This window comes from Balaenoptera physalus (genome assembly GCF_965194825.1).
Source record: "Balaenoptera physalus genome assembly, chromosome: 14".
Classification (NCBI taxonomy): Eukaryota; Metazoa; Chordata; class Mammalia; order Artiodactyla; family Balaenopteridae; genus Balaenoptera; species Balaenoptera physalus.
The window spans coordinates 54,303,857-54,322,702 of NC_138893.1; the positions used below are offsets into that span (position 1 = coordinate 54,303,857).

Here is an 18,846-nt window from a genome sequence, read left to right on the forward strand (position 1 = left end):
CTAAACTGCTCCCTTTTCTCCGTTACTGAGTGGAAGCCATGTGAGCTTAGGCTGTGGGAACATAGCAGGTATGAGACAGCAGTAAGTCATATGCTGCTGGAATTAAGCAGTGAAAAGTGTTATCTTAGGCCAAAGTAGCCATTCAGTTTACCAGTCAGAATGCCATCTTCCCATTTAGCTATGGAAATAATGGGAGGATTTTCTTAGAACAGCAGTACAAGCCAGGTGCCAGCAGGAACCAGACTTTACCCCAGATGTTTCAAATGAAGAGACCTTCATGAAGGGACTACTTACAGAGACAGGGTTAGGATGCAAAGAAGGGTTTGAGACACCCAGAGACTAGCAAGTCTCCCCTGTGGCTGAAGAAATGGGAAGGGAGCCGTGTTACGGCTGGAGCTGGAGCTGTGCAGGAGGGGAGGTGGCTGAGTCTCTTGAAGTATAGTTGATCTTCAATATTGTATTAGTTTCAGGTGTACAACATAATGATTCAGGGTTTTTTTGCAGGTTATATTCCAGTATAGGTAAGACAGTACATAAGACAGTATATAAGACAATGGGTATAATTCCCTGTGCTATATAGTATATCCTTGTTGCCTATCTAATATATTTTATATATAGTAGTTTGGATACAGCACCAAAGCAGGGAGAAAGCAGGGAAGAAATGCCTGCAGCTCTCTGCTCTCTTCCCTCTGATCTGCCAGAGTCTACTCCTGGTTGAATGCAAGCAGAAGCCAGAGAGCAGTGAGACGTGGAGGAAGCAGTCCACAGGATCCGCCTTCCTGGGCACAGAGCAGGGCAGAGAGTGTGGAAAGTAAGTAAAAATGAATCACTTGAATCATAGCTCAGGCCTTGCTGCAGATATTCTTTCCCATGGATAGAACTATTTTTAGTATTTTTACAATATACATTTGTAAATGCCCCATGTGTGGCAGCTCCAATGCCACTCCCTCCCCAGGCCAGTGTCAGACATGGCTAATTGAGCACAGCTCCTTTTCCTGAGGGTCCAAGAAGTCACCTCACAGCACTTAGAGAAAACATCACCAATTGAGTGGGATGGGCATGTGAGATGAAATACATTTGGAGCTGTAAAACTTAACTGGCCTTGCAAATATGGCCTACCTGCTCATGCTAGTCTGGTAGAGAATCTTTTTTTCTGGGGAATTAGCTGAGCAGGTATTTCTTAAGCCAAGTGAGTCCTGCTTGGAAAGCCAAGCTGTAGCATTTTTTTTTAATTGAAATTTTTTTCAATTTTTCAATTTAATTTTTCAGTACTTCAATTAAATAAAATTTTAAGTGAAGTATAGTTGATTTACAATATTGTGTTATTTTCAGCACAATGATTCAGGTTTTTTTGCAGATTATATTCATTATAAGTTATTATAAGATAATGTGTATAATTCCCTATGCTCTACAGTATATCCTTGTTGCCTATCTATTTTATATATAGTAGTTTGTATCTGTTAATCCCATACCCCTAATTTGTCCCTCCCCCTTCCTCTCCCCTTTGGTAACCACAAGTTTGTTTTCTATATCTGTAAGTCTGTTTGTGTTTTGTACATACATTCGTTTGTGCTATTTTTTAGATTTCACATATTAAGTGATATCATATAGTATTTGTCTTTCTCTGTCTGACTTATTTCACTAAGCATAATATTCTCTAGGTCTATCCACATTGCTGCTAATGACAGTGTTTCATTCTTTTTTATGGCTGAGTAATATTATATACATATATATATATGAATATCTTCTTAATCCAGTTATCTGTTGATAGGGACTTGGGTTGCTTCCATATCTTGGCTGTTGTAAATTGTGCTGCTACAAACATTGTGGCGCATGTATCTTTTTGAATTAGTGTTTTCATTTCCACCAGAAATGGAATTGCTGGGTCATATGGTATCTCTATTTTTGGTTTTTTAAGGAACCTCCATACTGTTTTCCATAGCGGCTGCACCAATTTACATTCCCACCAACAGTATACAGGGGTTCCCTTTTCTCCACATCTTCTCAAACATTTGTTATTTGTAGACTTTTTGATGATAGCCATTCTGACCTGTGTGAGGTAATACCTCATTGTGATTTTGATGTGCATTTCTCTAATAATTAGCCATACTGAGCATCTTTTCAGGATTGACTTTTAACATGGAAAGTCCTATGGACTTTCAGGTCCTGCTACTTTCCTGGTGTGCACGCTCAGACCCCTGAGTTCAGACTTTAAGTGGCTTTGAATAGAAAACTCCTAGCTGGAACAAATGGCCGATGCGTTATGGACATTGCCAGCATGGTTTAGGGCACAGCTGGCAAGTAGGTCCCAATTCATCTGCCATTTCTATCCATTTGTGCTGGCCCTCTGTAGACTGTGTTGAGATGGATTTGGAGGCTGTGTCCAGGTTCGGTGGACAGGAAGGTGTGATCAATGAAGGATATTTGCTCTGGGACAGAGAGGCTAAAAGGGGTACATGTGTGTCTCATATTTGCCATCACTGGTTTCGAGTCAGCAGATGTGGCTTCTACCTGTGATACTTTGAGCAAGTCAATTAACCTTCCTGGACCTTAGTTTCCTTACGTGGAAAGCAAGGACATGGCTTAGGTGACGTTTAAACTCTCTCCATCTTAGAAATGCCATGATTCAAACTAGTCTGGGTTTTTTTTTTAAGTCTTTCATGTAGAACTTGCAAAAAGTCTGTTTGATCCAATTAAACTATTTCCAGCTCCCCACCCCTCTCTGCCATATGCTTGAGTAACTAAGCCCTCCATGCCTGTGAAGGCCATTTCCCCAGGCTGGAGCAGCTGGAGACCCTGGAGACGGAGGTCTCCCATACTAAACAGATTCTCCTCTTTAATCTCAACCAAAAGATCCAGGAGGCATGATTCACATCTCGCCCTGTTTCCTCTCCTCTGTCCTCCGCAAGCCTGCACCTCTCGCCTCCTGCTCTGCAAACATGCCTGAATTCAGAGTCCTGAAATTTAGGTTCGTGGTTTCACAGTTCATGGTCCTGAGTATAAACAAAAAAAGTATTGTGGTTGCATAGAGCTGTGGACCCCATTAACACCGCCCCATGAATATTTATAGCGTGGAACTACAAAAGAACATAGAGGCCATATTGTATTTCCTAGAACTTTCTTTCCATGGGGTCCTTTCTCTGTGGGTCACTTTAATGTAAGCTTTGCTTATTTAGTTGCACACTTTAAGCCGATTAACTTTTCACTAAAAAAAAAACCTCCCTGTTTGTTTGTACATACACTCCCTTGACAAAGATTCACAGAAAACTGCTTTAAACCTGTTAAATCCCTCTGCTGGAAACTTGAAGTGAACTAAATGTGTCTCTGGGTAGGATTTCCCTGTAACTCTCCCTGCCTCTGGCCCCTCCCTGTTTCCTGAGAGAAATTCCAATGGTTCAAAGGCTCCAGATTTAGTTCCTCCGGTAAGGTAGTCTCAGCTTCTCTCTAGGTGACTGTCTTCTGGAACTTAGCAAGGTCCTTCCTGAGCAGCTTGTTACTGGGATGGACAAATGGCAATCCCTGGGTAGATGCCTTACGCTTCTCTAATAGAAATTGTAGAAACCAAACATTAGAGCTAGAGGGACCTCGAGACATCACCTCCATTGGTCTCCAAACTTCAGTGACTGTGAGTCACCTGTGGGGGTGGGTGGGATATGAACTTAACATGCATATTCCTGGGCCCTGTCCCTGGAGAGTCTGATTCCGTAGATGTGGATGGGGCCTGGGATCTGTGTGTCAACACTCCTTAGACACTTCTAACAAAGCGGTCTGTGGCCCCGCCTTGAGAATCCCTGAGCTGGTTCAGCTTTCTCAATGTATGGGTGAAAAAAATGACACCAAAGGGAAAAGTGGTCCACCCAGTGTCACATGCAGCATCCAAGCGCCCTCTTCCCAGTGTAGGCCATGCCTGTGATTCCATACTGCTTTAACTCTGGCCTTTCGTGTCCCAAGATGCAGCTCTACCGTGGAACATTTGTGATTAGGCCCATAAGTGGGAAACTAATTGAAAAATAAACCTGCAAGGCCAGGCTGTAGTGTAGAAATGAAAATCAGGGACCGGCCTGGTTGGTGGAGGTGAGGCGAGATGAGGTCAGGTTAGTACCTGCTGGAGGTCACCCCTGCAGGATAAATCCAGGACTCTGCTGGTTTGGGAGTGAGCCCTGGGGTAGGGCAGGGCCTGTGGCTGGGATGGGCTGGAAGGCTGCAGGGGATGAGGCAGGGAGTTATCCCCCAGCCGTGGCAGCCCTTCCTGGGCCTCCCGCTCTCTGGGTGCCAGGAAGCAGTCTTGGGGAGGGTGTGGCTGGTAACAGAAGGTGACAGTAGAGTTGAAGGGGTCTCCCTCTGACTGGCTGGGCTTCTGCCTGGCTCACAGACCTCCCAGCTCTGCAGGCCCCAAGCCAGGGGCCACTTAGAATCCCCAGAATCCCTCCTCGAGACTCTGTGGATCTCAGGGGGCGTTGGGGGGAGGGTTGTGAAGGACCCTCTGGCCAACCCCTCCTGTCCTCTGTCCCCTCCAGTCACCCCCACTGGACTGTCTGGTCTTGGACAGGCCAGCAGCTCATCTGGGAACAGAGCTCTTACCGCTGACCATGAGATCAGGCCCCACCTTGAATCCCAGTTCTAGAAACGGGGTCCTCTGTGAGGCAGTGAATGGGCTCCAAGTTTAGAGCCAAGAGGTCTGCCCTCAAGCCCCGCCCCCTTCTCACAGTTGTAAGTTAACAGGCTGGTCGTGGACTTCCCTGAGCCTGGCTTTCCCCCATGAAATGGGGCTGACGCCTTTGCCTTGCCATCCCCTAGGACTTCGGTGAGAAGCACTTCTTCACTCACTGGCTCATTTATGAAAACAGAACGTCCCAGAACTGAAGGTCCTTGCCAGGCCCTGAGCAGGGTGCTGGGGTGGGGTGGGGTGGGGAAGAATGTGTGTGTGGAGGGGATACAAACTGTGAAGTGCTGCACCCGAGTGAGGGACTCCTTGTGCCCAGCTCCATCTTGGGTGCTCTAATAACCCTGGAATTTCGTTCCCTGTGTCTGAGACTTCCTTTTGCCCCTGCCCAGCCTCTCGGTTCCTGCAGCCTCACCTCCTGCCTCACTATCGTTGACGGTCCACGTGACTGGGTCCCCACTTCAGCCAGGGCCCCTCACCAGGTCCCTTCTGCTCCTGCCTGACAGTGCCTCACTGTTTCTCCCCTCAGGGCCTTTGCACATGCTGTCTCTTTGACCAGCATGCCCTTTTTCTTGTTATCCACTTGCCAGACTTCTGCTCACATGTCACCTTCTTACTCAAGTGTCACCCCCTCTGCAAGGCCTTCCCTGATCCCACCCCCAAGGCTGAGTTAGTCCCTCTTCCTATCCACGCTTCCATCCCTGCCTGAGCAACAGGGGTTACTTCAAGGCAAAGACGCATGGCAGTTGGGAGTTAGAATTGAGAGGTGGCCTAGAGCAAGTTGCCTAATCTCTCTGAGCCTACTTTCCTCATCGGAAAAAAGAGCATAATTATGCTTATTGCACAGAGTCGCTGTCTTGAGGGTTAGAAGAGTGTGGAGAGCCTAGCATGTGGCTGGTGCTCAAGAAGTATCAGTCCCTTCCTTTTCAGTGCCTTGGTCCTGAGAGAAGAATTAAAACACCAGATTTGGAAGAAACAGAGAGAGCTGTTTCAAGATAAAGGGGGATGTGCTGGAAGGGCGTGAGCTCCCTGTCAACGGAGGGGTGTGAGGAGAGGCCACTCAGGCATCACATGGTGGGTTGGACCCAATGACCAGTAGGGCCCCTTCTAGTCCTAGGAAGATTGCTGAGCATTGCAGCAGTCTCTAAAAGGTGTTCCTTAGGATGGAAGATTCAGTGAAAAGAAATTCCAGGGCAACCACATTGACAAATGCTGCATTCTCTTTCTCTTGGAGAGTTGTGATGTTTGTTAGGATTGTAAAGGCTCTGAGAAGTACTGCAGTAAAGAAAAGCAGTTCACTGCCGGGGGCCCAGGTTTGATCCCTAGTCAGGGAACTAAGATCCCACAAGCTGTGCCAAGTGGCCCAAAAAAATGAACCTATCTATGAAACAGAAACAGAATCAGGGACATAGAGAATAGACTGGTGGTTGCCAAGGGGGAGGGGAATGGGAGAGGGTTGGATTGGGAGTTTGGGATGAGCAGATGCAAACCGGTATATATAGAATGGATAAACAACAAGGTCCTACTGTATAGCACAGGGAACTATATTCAATATCCTGTGATAAACCATAATGGAAAAGAATATGAAAAAGAATGTATATATAGCATACTGAGTCACTTTGCTGTACAGCAGTAATTAACACAACATTGTAATTCAACTATACTTCAATAAAAATAAATTTTTAAAAAAAGCTTTATTGCTTTGCCAGGCAAAGGGGGCCACAGGGGGCTAATGCCCTCAAGATTGTGTGTCCCACCCTGGAAGGGGTAGTAAGGAGTCTTATAGTGTTCAAGGAGCAGGGCGTGATCAGCTCGTGGGCATTCTTCTGATTGGTTGGTGGTGAGGTAATTGGGAGTCAGCATCATCAACCTCCTGTTTCCAACGGGTCTGGGGTCTGCGTGCTTGTGGGCAGCATACAGTTAACTTCTTCCACCTGGTGGGGGGTTTCAGTATCTGCAAAACAACTCAAAGGACACAGCTCAGAATAGTATCTGTAGTCCTTGAGGAAGAACTAAAGGTCCTTGACTTTGTTTAACGGCTAAAGTATTATTATTTTGTCTTACTTGACTGTTTTCCTTTCTTTCTGCATTTTCTCACTTCTCTGATTAAATTTATTCTTTGACTAAAGTTTTTCTACAGACAAAAGGTGGGTGGCGCACATGGGTGGAAGTCTGTTCTGGGAAGGCCTCATAGGGTCCTGCTCAGTTACAATAGCATTTCTTATTAACTTCTTAGAATGTGAAACTTTGGGAAAAGTTGGCTTGGTGGAGGAGGGCTGTGATTTGGGAATCAGGGAGGCCTTTTTTGACTTAGAACACCCATGAAACCTCATCCTGCCTACACAACCTTGGTCAATTCCTACCTCCTCTCTGGGCCTTCCTTTGAGGTTAATGTATAGAAGGCATTTATCCTGATCCCTGGGACAGGGTGCTGTTTGCTTCGGCTGTTTGCTTTGGGCAAGATGCTGTGCTGTGGAGACCCCGAGATGGGAGCTGCAGTGATGGGCCTTTCCCTGCAAGGATTAGGTCATCTTTTGCAGCCTTGAGAATCAGGCTAATGGAATCAGATGGGGAACATGACATAACTTTAGAAACTGAGAGAATTTACAGATATTTATTGTTATTACAGTAGTGTGCTAGAGCTGGCTGTTACCTGCTTGGGAGAGCCGAGTGTACACATATTCTCCATCTCCATGTTTTGTGATCTTGAAGTCAGCCTCGGTGGGAGTATTTACACCAGGGAAATGAGCAAACGCTACAAATTAAGGCTGTCTCCTCACCCAGGCAATTGTTAAATATCAGCACATCTTTGATTATATATCATTCGAAAGTATTTCTTTAAAATGTCTCCTTTTATATTTTTAAATTTATTATATAATAGCTTTAAAATTGTATTTGACTAGTTTAAAGGTTTCTGTTTTTGATTTCCGAAAAGCAGTTTTCCTATTGTATCTCATAATCTATTCCTGAAATAGTCACTATCCAGAGCCTCATAACAAAACACTACCACCAGGTGGCAACTCCCTGAATTGCAGGTTGGAGGTCCAGTGGGGTCAGCCAAGACTGGAGCAGACGGCATTTCCATTGGTGTGCCTTTTAGATCTTTCCTATGGCCTATCCATTCAAGGTCTACATTTCTGTGAAGAATTACCCTGCTTGACCTCTTTGTGGCAGCCATGACAGGCATAGAGAGGTGCAGGGAAACCTGGGACCGCAGGGGCATGGTTGCTGGAGGTAAAGCCCCTGGTGCCTTGAGTCAGTGCTTCTCAGACTTCTCTGCGCACACGTCCTGCCTGGGGACCTTGTTAACATGCAGCTTCCGATTCAGCAGCTCTGGGGTGGGCCCTGGGAGTGGATGTTTCTATCAAGCTTCAAGATGAGGTCAGTGCTGCCCGTCTAGAGATTACATACACTTCGAGTAGCCAAGGGTCGGCGGTGGTAGAAGAAGAAAGTTACCCGGCTGATAGGAGTCCTTCCTTTGAGAGTCTTCTCTTAGGAGGCTGACATGTTTTGCCTTTTGGTAACAATTCAGTAGCTCTGGGTTTTGAATGTATAGACTTGGCTCATTAGATCCTAAGTACTGTTCAACCAATACGTCGATTTAATTTTAATTTTAATTTATTTATTTTTTTAGTTAGACTATGGTTTTTTTTATTAATTAATTTTTATTGGAGTATAGCTGATTTACAATGTTGTGTTAGTTTCTACTATACAGCAAAGTGAATCAGTTATACATATACATATATCCACTCTTTTTTAGATTCTTTTCCCATATAAGCCATTACAGAGTACTGAGTAGAGTTTCCTGTGCTATACAGTAGGTCCTTATTAGTTATCTATTTATATATAGTAGTGTGTATATGTCAATCCCAATCTCCCAGTTTATCCCTCCCCTCCTTACCCCCTGGTAGCCATAATGAATTAATTTTTAAATTTTTTATTTATTTGTGATTTATTTTGGTGTATAGTGTGAGGTTCAAAGCCAACTTGATTTTTCCTCAAAGAGCTAACCCATTGTCTCAACGTAATTCATTGATTAGTCCCCCTCTTTCCACAAATTTGTGAGACCCCTTTTGTCATAAATGAATTTTCTTATATAGACTAGGGATTGCTTCCAGACTATCCCACATTGCAGGGTTGTTGAAGCTTTATAACATATTTTGATGTCAAACGAGACCAGCCTTCCTTTGGTACTCTTTTTCTTGACTGTTATCACCTAATTATACAGATGAAGTTTAATATCATTTTGTCAATAATAAAAAAATTATTGAGGTTTTGATTAAAATGTATTAAACCTATACATTAATTTGGAAAGAACATTTCAGAGAAAGACAGAGTGTGTCTTTCCTTTCCTGTCACTTTTTATAGCTCTTAGTAGAATTTTACAATGTCAACATAGTACTACTTTTTGTGTCAAGGTTTTTCCCAGGTATTTGATGCTTTTTGCTGCTATTTTAAACAGAATTTATTATTTTATTTTATATTATATTATTTATATTATATTGCTGTAATTATATAAAATTTTACTTTATATTATTTACATTATATACTTATAGCACTTAGCCACATGTGGCAGTTTAAATTTTTTTTTTTAGTTTAAATTAATTAAAATAAAATAAAATACCAAGGAGTATCTGCTCAGCTCTAGCATTTCAGCCTGACATGCTGGTCTCTGCTGGTGAAGCCTGTACTCTTGACCCTTTGGCTCTGGCTATAAATCCTCCTCTGTGGCTTTTCACCCTGACCTCAGGGCTCTGCTGGTCCACTGGCCCTCTCGGCACCTCTGCATCCTCCCTAGGCATGTGGGAGCACTCAGAGCCCCAGACACCAGGTGCTGGGGGCCAGATTTGGGAGCGCCCTGGGCCCACGTCTCTGGACACTCCCCTCTACTCATGCTGTCCCTTTGCCCCTGTGTGTGGTGGATGGGCAGCTTCTCCCAGACTTGAGCCTCACTGGGCTATGCCTTGGGGAGTTGGCTAAGAGCCTTATGTGCCCAGGCTCCCTCCCACCCCATGTCCCGCTCCTGTCCTCTGATGTGGAGGGCTTCCTCCTACTCCCCCTTATGTGTGATAGGGACTCCCCTGCGACATATCCAGCTCCTTTCCTGAAGTAGCTTTCACCCTTCTTCCCTCACTGGGGCCACAGTGGCAGGATGGATGCAGGAAACAAGACTCACTCTGTATTGAAAATTCACCAGTTTAATGTTTTCAGACATTTCCATCATCTCAAAAGGAAGGAGACATGGCTACTTCCCAGGCAGGTGGCTGGGAAGTAATCTGACCTTGCTTTGGGGATTGAACTCACATGAATAGAATTAATTTCTATTAATTTGTCAATGTATATTTTTACTAATTTTCATTTCCTTTCATTAATTTATCAATAAATATTTCCTGAGCATATTCTCTATGCCAGACATTGTTCTGGGCATTACAGGGGTACTGTAGCCAAAAAAGTTGGCAAAAATCTTTGCCTATATTAACAGACCTTCTAGTGGTACCTTGGGTCCTGGTTTTATGGTGGCTTCCCAGCCAGGGCAGTTATTCAACCTGATTTTTGTGCATAATACTTTTTGCTAGTCTTGAGAGTGGCCTGGTGACTATCTCCCATGGGGTTAAGAGCTAATGGCCTGTCCTCATTTCCTGACATGGCCTTGGCCTGTTGGACTGAGACACAGTGACCATCCCTACAGGAGAAGGTGCACTTCTTTCTATTTCGGGTGTAAATAACCTTTAAAGAAGGGTCTAGAAGCTCTGCTGGGTTTCAGATTCCATCTTAGGGTGGAGAGACTCAGGGCAGAAGACAGTTCTCTGAAGCTTCCTCAAGGCATTCATTCAACAGATATTTCCTGCACGCCGACTGTGCTGAGAATGGACCTGTGGGGCAGGCAGACACAGTCCTTGCCTTCATGAAACTGCACAGATAGAAGTGAATTAACTTCGGTTGTGATGAGATCACATAGGAGAAGTTGGAGTAGAATGGCTGTTTTCGAGAGTGTGGCCTCATGACTCAGGACGGCTCAGGAGGGGTAGAATGTCCTGTGACCCTTCTGGAAGAACCCTCCAGGACATTCAGGAGAGGCCGGCAAGAACTATCTTGGAAAAAAACAGGAGACAAAGGCTTTCTCTAGCTGAGAGGGGAGGCTGTTTCAGAAGTGGGCTCCCTCCGTAACTCCATGGATGTAGCCCTCAAAGTAAGTCCCTGCAGTGCAGACGGAGCCCATCTCTCGGGATGTGAGCCTGACCGGAGGCTCTGGTGGCATCCATGCCATCTCTTAGGTTGCAGACGGAGCCCTTCCTGTGTGCTTGGCTCAATAAATGCTTCGTTCCTGCCTTCCTCCCTCAGTCTGCTCTTTATTGTGCCTTTTTCCTGGAAGAGGAGCCATCGAGCCACAGTAGATATTGCGTTGACATGGAGTTGTGACCTCCGGGGAGTCCCAGAGTGACACCACCTGCCTCCAAGCTGACTCCTGATCATTCTTGAGTTCTCCTACAAGGCATTGGTTGAGATCCTTGAAGCAATACTATATATTAGGAAGAGCACGTTGTGGTAGGAGTCTGGGGTGGCGACTCCCCACTGTTGCCTCAGGCTTATTTAGAATATCCAAAGCCCCTTTGATGTTGGGGTTTTCACCCCTGGCTCCCAGTTGTATGTGGACAGATTCTACTCTGCTAGGTTAAACCAGAGCATAATGAGAATTGTCTTGGACTTGAGTCTCGCCTTTGCCAAGTTACTTGGTAAGTGATTGTGGAGAAATCACTCAGCCTCTCTGCACAACACGCTCATGTCTATGGAACGGGATCGGGGTAGGACTGGAGATGGCATCCTGATTCTGGACCTCTGTTCTGGGGTGCCAGTCACTCTGGTTTGAAGCCTGATGTTGGGGAGAAGGCTCAGAGAAGTCAAGTGATTTGCCGAAGGTCACGCAGCTATTAAATGGCAATAATGGGATTTGAACCCAGGATCCCTCTGGCTCTAAAGCATATGCTTTTAATCAACCTGCCTCCACAGGTGAACAATACAAAAGTTGCAGGCAGGAAGTGCCTTCAGGAAGAATTCCTTGCATGGGAATCAGCCTGGGGCTACTGCCTTTTGAGGTCAAGAGGACGCCTGAGTGCTGGGCATTGAAGTGCTCCAAAGCAGATGGAGACCAAGGTGGGCTGAGCAAGCCCTGGGGACAGTGCAAGAAGAGGAGAATTCTCAGCAGCCCTCTGACTTAGGAAGCGGTTGCTGAAGAGCAGCCCTATGCTCCCTTGCCCTGACCTCTGTCACGCTCTGGTTTGCAAACTGATGTGTGCAGGGACACCAGAGACTTAGCAAGGGGTGCTTCCATATAAGATTCTATATGATTCTATTATAAGATTCTATTCTGTAAGATTCTGTTAAAACTACTGGAGGATGCCCTGGTCATGGTGATCCTTACCCCACTTTACAGAAGAGAGCCTCACTTGTCACTCATCCTGAATCCCACTGCGTGCATCGGCTGGGGTACAAAAACCTCTGAGCGCTAAAGGGAAAACGAGAAACGATTGGTCACAGAGCAGCCGTCTTTGATGATGAGTCAAGGCATCTAGACCTGGCTTTCTCCTGTCTTTTCCTATCTGTATGAATTTCTGTTAAGGGGGATGCTTGGTGCTTAGTGGCATATTTTGAATTCAGAACAACTGAAATAGAGTAGGTTAATGACAGTGATTCTTCTAAGTATAACTGAAATGTTTTCTGGACTTCTAATATTTCAAGATATGTGGATAAAAACCAAGATGAATAATTCCTTGTTTTCTTTCTGATGCAGCGTGTGTTATTCAATAAGGTCATTAAATCTAAATTACCAAGTCACATCATGAAACATTTATTACAGTTACAGTCAATCCTCATCTTATAAAATGTTTACTATTTTTTTTTACTTCTTATGAACAAAATAAAAAATACAAGGGCTTCCCCGGTGGTGCAGTGGTTAAGAATCCGCCTGCCAATGCAGGGCACACGGGTTCAAGCCCTGGTCCAGGAAGATCCCACATGCTGTGGAGCAACTAAGCCCATGCGCCACAACTACTGAGCCTGCGCTCTAGAACCCGCGAGCCACAACTACTGAGCCCACGTGCCACAACTACTGAAGCCCGCATGCCTAGAGCCCGTGCTCTGCAACAAGAGAAGCCACAGCAATGAGAAACCCGTGCACCGCAACGAAGAGTAGCCCCTGCTCGCCGCAACTAGAGAAAGCCCGCACGCGTCAACAGAGACCCAACGCAGCCAAAAATTAAAAAATAAATAAATTTATAAAAAAAAAATAAAAAAAAAATAAAAAATACATTTAAACTCATGGTGAAAAATCATAAATGTCAGGCTCACAATATACATAAGGATATGTGGTTTTTAAAAATTATTTGGGAATACACGAGCACAAAAGTTTGAGCACTTCCTTGGCTTGTTGGAGTCTTCCCAGGTTCTGTTAATCTACTCCCTTCTCCATCTGCCCTCTTGCTTCTCTTTCTGCTCTCAGAATGTGAGAAGTGTTCCTGATTATCTACCACTGTGAATACCATCATTGACACACAGACGTTTTTTTCTTTGAGGAAGAGATGGCACTGTATTGTGAACTTGTGCTAAGTCTTCAGGAAGGTGGGAGGGGCTCAGGACCGGTAGCTGGAAACCATCTTTGGCTGAGCCAGCTTTGTTACACATTTCAACAAGGTGAGAATAAGTGTACATTTCAAAGATTTAAGCAAATTTGAAGTTGTGCAACCATCACCACAATCCAGTTTTAGAACATTTCTACCACCTGGAAAAGTTCCTTTGTGGCCACTTATAGTCAAGTCTCATTCCCACCCCCAGCCATAGGCAATCACTAACCTTTCTAGCTCTATAAACTTGCCTTTCTAGACGTTTCATATAAATGGAATCATGTAATATGTAGTCTTCTGCATCTTGCTTCTTTCACTTAGCATGATGTTTTTGAAATTCATACGTGTTGTAGCGTGTGTCAATAGTTTGCTCTTTTTAATTGCTAGGTGGTTTTCCATCGTATAGAGAGATCACATTTTGTTTATCCATTCAACAGTGGATAGACGTTTAGGTTGTGTTCAAGTTTGGGGCAATCATTAATAAGCCTGCTATTAACATTTGAGTATATGTCTTTGTGTTGACCTATGTTTTCATTTCTTTTGGGAAGATCTCTAGGAGGGGAATTGCCGGGTCTTGTGATAAGTTTAACTTTTTAGGAAAATGCCAAGTAGCTTTCCCTAGGGAGTATACCATTTTATATCCCTACTAGCAATGTATGAGGTTTCCCAGTTCTCTACACCATAAGCCTGAGTTTTAATCAGTCTTTGTTACTCAAAGGCCTTCTCAGTTTTTGTTTTATTGTTTAGCGATGAGAATAGGTTGGCTCTTCCAACTCCTCAAGTCCCTGAATTTCTGGACTCTCTCCATTCCTTTTCATTCCCACTATAAATTGCTCAATTCTTTTTTTTTTTAATTCAATTTATTTAAACAACAACAATAAAACAAAAAGAGTTCACCTATTTCTTCCACCTATTTCTCTTTACCTATTTTGTATATATATGAAATATCTATATAGATATAGATATAGATACACATATTTCACTTAGTATAATGCCCTCAACATTCATCCATGTTGTTGCAAATGGCAAGGTTTTGGTTTTTTTATGGCTGAATAATATGGACACTTTACGTTGTTTCCATATCTTGGCTATTGTAAATAATGCTGCAATGAACATGGGGGTACAGATTTCGCTTCAAATTAGTGTTTTCATTTTCTTTAGATAAGTACTCAGAAGTGGAACTGCTGGATCACATGATAGTTCTATTTTTCAATTTTTGAGAAACCGCCATTCTGTTTTCCACAGTAGCTGCACCAATTTACATTCCCACCAACAGTGCACAAGGATTTCTTTTTCTCCACAACTTTGCCAACACTTGTCTTTCTAGTCGTTTTGATAACAGCCATTCTAACAGGTATGAGACGATATTTCACTGTGGTTTTGCATTTCTCTGATGATTAATGATATAGAGCCTCTTTCATGTACCTATTGGTCATCTGTATGTCTTTGGAAAAAATGTGTCTTCAGGTCTTCTGCTCATTTTTTAATTGGATTGTTTGACTTTTGCTATTGAGTTGTATGAGTTCTTTATATATTTTGGATATTAACCCCTTATCAGAATATGGTTTGCAAATAATTTCTCCCATTCAGTAGGTTGCCTTTTCATTTTTGTTGATGGTTTCCTCTCAATGCAGAAGACTTTTAGTTTGATATAGTCTCACTTATTTATTTATTTATTTATATTTTATTTAATTTATTTATTTTTGGTTGCATTGGGTCTTCATTGCTGCACATGGGCTTTCTCTAGTTGCGGCGAGCGGGGGCTACTCTTCGTTGTGGTGTGCGGGCTTCTCATCATGGTGGCTTCTCTTGTTGTGGAGCACGGGCTCTAGGAGCGTGGGCTTCAGTAGTCGTGGCACGTGGGCTCAGTAGTTGTGGCACACGGGCTTAGTTGCTCCGTGGCATGTGGGATCTTCCCGGAGCAGGGCTCAAACCTGTGTCCCCTGCATTGGCAGGTGGACTCTCAACCACTGTGCCACCAGGGAAGTCCTCACCTATTTATTTTTGATTTTGTTGCTTTTGCTTTTCTATGTCATATTCAAAAAAATCATTGTCAAGACTTATGTCAAGGAGCTTACTGCCTATGTTTTCTTCTAGCAGTTTTACGATTTCAGGTCTTATGTCCAAGTCTTTAATCCATTTTGAGTTAATTTTTGTGTATGGTATAAGATAGTGGTCCAGTTTCTTTCTTTTGTATGTGGCTCCAATTTTCTCAACATCATTTATTGAAGAGACTGTCCTTTCCCCATTGTATATTTTTGGCTTCTCTGTCATAAACTAATTGACCATATAAGCGTGGGTTTATTTCTGGGCTCTCTATTTGGTTCCATTGATCAATGTATCTGTTTTTATGCCAGTACCATACTGTTTTAATTATTACCACTTTGTAATATAGTTTGAAATCAGGGAGCATGATGCCTCCATGCCCACTTCTTTTTTTTTTTTTTTTCCAGTTCTTTTTAAAGCCCTTATCTTTCTTGTAGTATCTTGTCAAACACAGCTAATGGTAACCAAGACGTGCTATTGACATTCTGACTCCCCATCTCTTCACTTAAAGCCATAAGCTAATTTAGTTCATCATCTGCCTTCCAAGTTAATGCAGGCAATAGTTTTACCAAATACTTCATCACTGTGTAATATTGATTGCCTTCTTCCAGCCTTCAGTAATAGTTTCCTTGATACCCACTACCTGGCCCAAAGACAATGGATTTTTGTTACCAAGAAACATACCACTTCTGATAGCAATTTCTGTGTTAGTCAGGATAAAGAGGTTGTGCTGCAGTAACAAATAGCCCCAAATCTCAGGTACTTATAAAAATAATGGTTTTTATTTTCCTCATTCATGTTATATATCCATCCTAATCAGCCATCCCTCTGCTCCATATCATATTTACTCCAGAACTTAGGGTTTTGGAGTCACCCCTATCTGAGCCACTGCTTGTCCTCTGAGAGAGGGAATGAGGACATAGTGAATCATACACTAGCTCTTAAAGCTCCTTCTCACATTTGATTAGCCAGAACAGGTGAAGTGGCCAATGCTGACATCAATGGGGAAGGGAAATAGAATCTTTTCCCAGGGAACGGAAGCAAATATTGTGAACATTAGTATCATGTATTATATTATGCTTTTTAAAAAAATATCCTGAAAACTCTGAAGAAGGGAGAAACAGCTGTCTTTGTGTGGTGGTTTTGCCCACAGCTGCCTACAGTGACAGTAAGACAGGGTGACTTTTCAAAATACCTTACAGACCTAGGCCTTTGATCTTTATTGTGGTTGTCCCCAGCCCTGTGGCTTTGATGCACAGATTTATTATCTGTTGTTCTTTTTCTACCAGTCCTATCTCTTAGGCTCAGGAAGAAATTTGATTGGATGGACTATCTTTTCTAGAGTTTACTACTGAGCTTCCAATACCCTCTGGGCCACTAGTAAATTCATTCCTTGATCTCCAGCTTAAATTGATCCATTTCTGTTTTTTCTTCCCAGCTGTCTTTTGGGGAGACATTGCCTTAGATGAAGAGGACCTGACGTTATTTCACATCAACCAAACCCGTGACTGGATCAAGCAGTCAGTGGAGGAAACAGGACACAGCACCGGTAAGTACTGCGTCCCCTCCACCCCTGCCCTGGAGAGAAGGGTCAGGGACTCCAGCACGGGGTGATGTGGACCACAAGTCATAGGTATTTGACCTGTCAGTCCAGGGCCCACCTGTCAGTGGAAAACCAGAGGGGTCACCCCTTCTCTGCTGCAGGCTGTGAAGGTGGAGCCTCCAAGTTTGCTTATCCTTCTAAGAAAATCTTCATTAGCCTCTTTATCCAAAGATTCAGCCCTGAGCTCAGAGAGTTCAGAGTTGAACTCAACATAGGTTCTCAGGACTCTGGCCTCAGGGTCCAGCACTTCCCAAATGGAGAGAATTCCTGGATGGGCTCCATTTAGGGCATATCTGATGGTGATGCTGATACTGATTAGCAGTGGGAAGATGCTTGGTGGGGGGGGCGCCCCGGGGTGGGGTGGTATTGTGCACTTGTTTGGCCTACAAGCCAGGTGACAGTCCCCTGGGGGCAGGAAACACAGATTGGGTGTCAGACTTTGATTACTCTTCTCCTTTGATTACTTTTCCTTCTTGCCTTCACCTTGGGGTGAATAGTAATGAGACTGGTCTCCTGATTTCTCCTCACCTCCCTGCCCACTGGGCTCGGACGCCTCCCCTCTGTGGAATCTCCATTCTCAGAAGCAGCCCCAGGCACTGAGCTGTGGGAGCTGATAGGCTGTGTGGCTGACTGTGGCTTATTATCCGGTGACCAAGGCTCGTGTGTGCCTGATGCTACACTGTCTCTGCTACCTGCCACCCCTCCACCCACCCTCCCTTCCTTTCTCTTGAGGATTTTAAAAAATTGTGGTAAGAACACTTAACATGAGATCTACTGTCTTAACAAAATGTTAAGTGTACAATACAGTACCATAAACTACAAACATGATGTGATACAGCAGATCTCCAGAACATTCATCTTGTATAACTGAAGTTTATACACCGCCCCCCTTTTTTAGCACCTATCATGGATCTAATGTGGTGCTGGTGAGAGAAAGAGGAATAAGATGTGACCTCTGACTTCAAGGAGACATTTCACGCCAGGCAGACAGTGTGGACAAGCTTGCTAACATCTCCAAAGTTCAGTTTTCCTATCTGTAAAATGGGGATGAAACCAGCATTCGCTTCAACAGGGGTTGGGAGGATCGACTCCAAAAGTAACAGGCTAACCTGGTGCCTAGCACATGGCATGTTCTCAGGCAATGGCAGATGTTATCACTAAGCACCCAAGTCCGGAGGAATGAGACTGAAGTGTAGATAGATAAACTGTAATTCCTCATGACAAGAGCTACAATGAATCAAGAGCAGTGGGAAGAAGATGGGCCAAGAAAGGCATCATGGGAATGGGCACTCTTGCCTTGTGTCTTGAAGGATGCGTAGGCGTTCCTTAGGTGAAGAATCAAGAAAAGATATTTCAGCAGAGGAGAAACTGTGTGCAGAGGCAGGGAGTATGAGGGGCTGTCTTAATTTGAGGAACAGAGGAAAGGTGTGGGTCACTGGAGGGTGGCTCTTTGGGGGGCTATCGTAGAGAGAAGCACCAGGAGAAGTTGCTGGGGTAGACGATGAAAGTCCCTGTTGGCGGGGTGGGTGGGAATGTCCCCAGAGTAGGAGGCAACTCCCCTGGTGCCCAATGCCTGTTGCGCTAATGAGCTAGAGCTTTCCCCTGTGGGTGGCAGGGGTCCTGCCCAAGGTTTCTGAATAGGAACGTGATGTGCTCATCTTTGGCTTGGGGGAGTCTTGGTGGAGTCCCCTCTCCCGCTGCTCTCCACAGCCCACCAGCTGCCCTGAGGTTGCTGGGTTCTGGGCTGGATGCTTGGGCAGCCTCACCATGCTGCTTGCTGGTGGTGATGATGGGAGAGGGGTTGTCAAGGCAACCCCTTTCCCTCTGCTGATGAACCTGGTGGATTCCAAGAACATCCCCAAAGCCCCCCATCCCTGAGTGTCTTGCAAGGCTCCAAGATTCCACCAGAACTAATT

General features: G+C 44.3%; 1 protein-coding gene across 1 annotated transcript in view; it reads left to right on the forward strand.

Moving 5' to 3' along the window:
- The window catches only part of TLL2 (tolloid like 2), a 139,482-nt gene that overhangs the window by 14,603 nt on the left and 106,033 nt on the right, over positions 1-18,846 (forward strand). Inside the window, exon 2 of the mRNA XM_082423659.1 lies at positions 16,766-16,876. Within this exon, the coding sequence (XP_082279785.1) occupies positions 16,766-16,876 (111 nt within the window). The remainder of the gene's footprint in view (positions 1-16,765; positions 16,877-18,846) is intronic.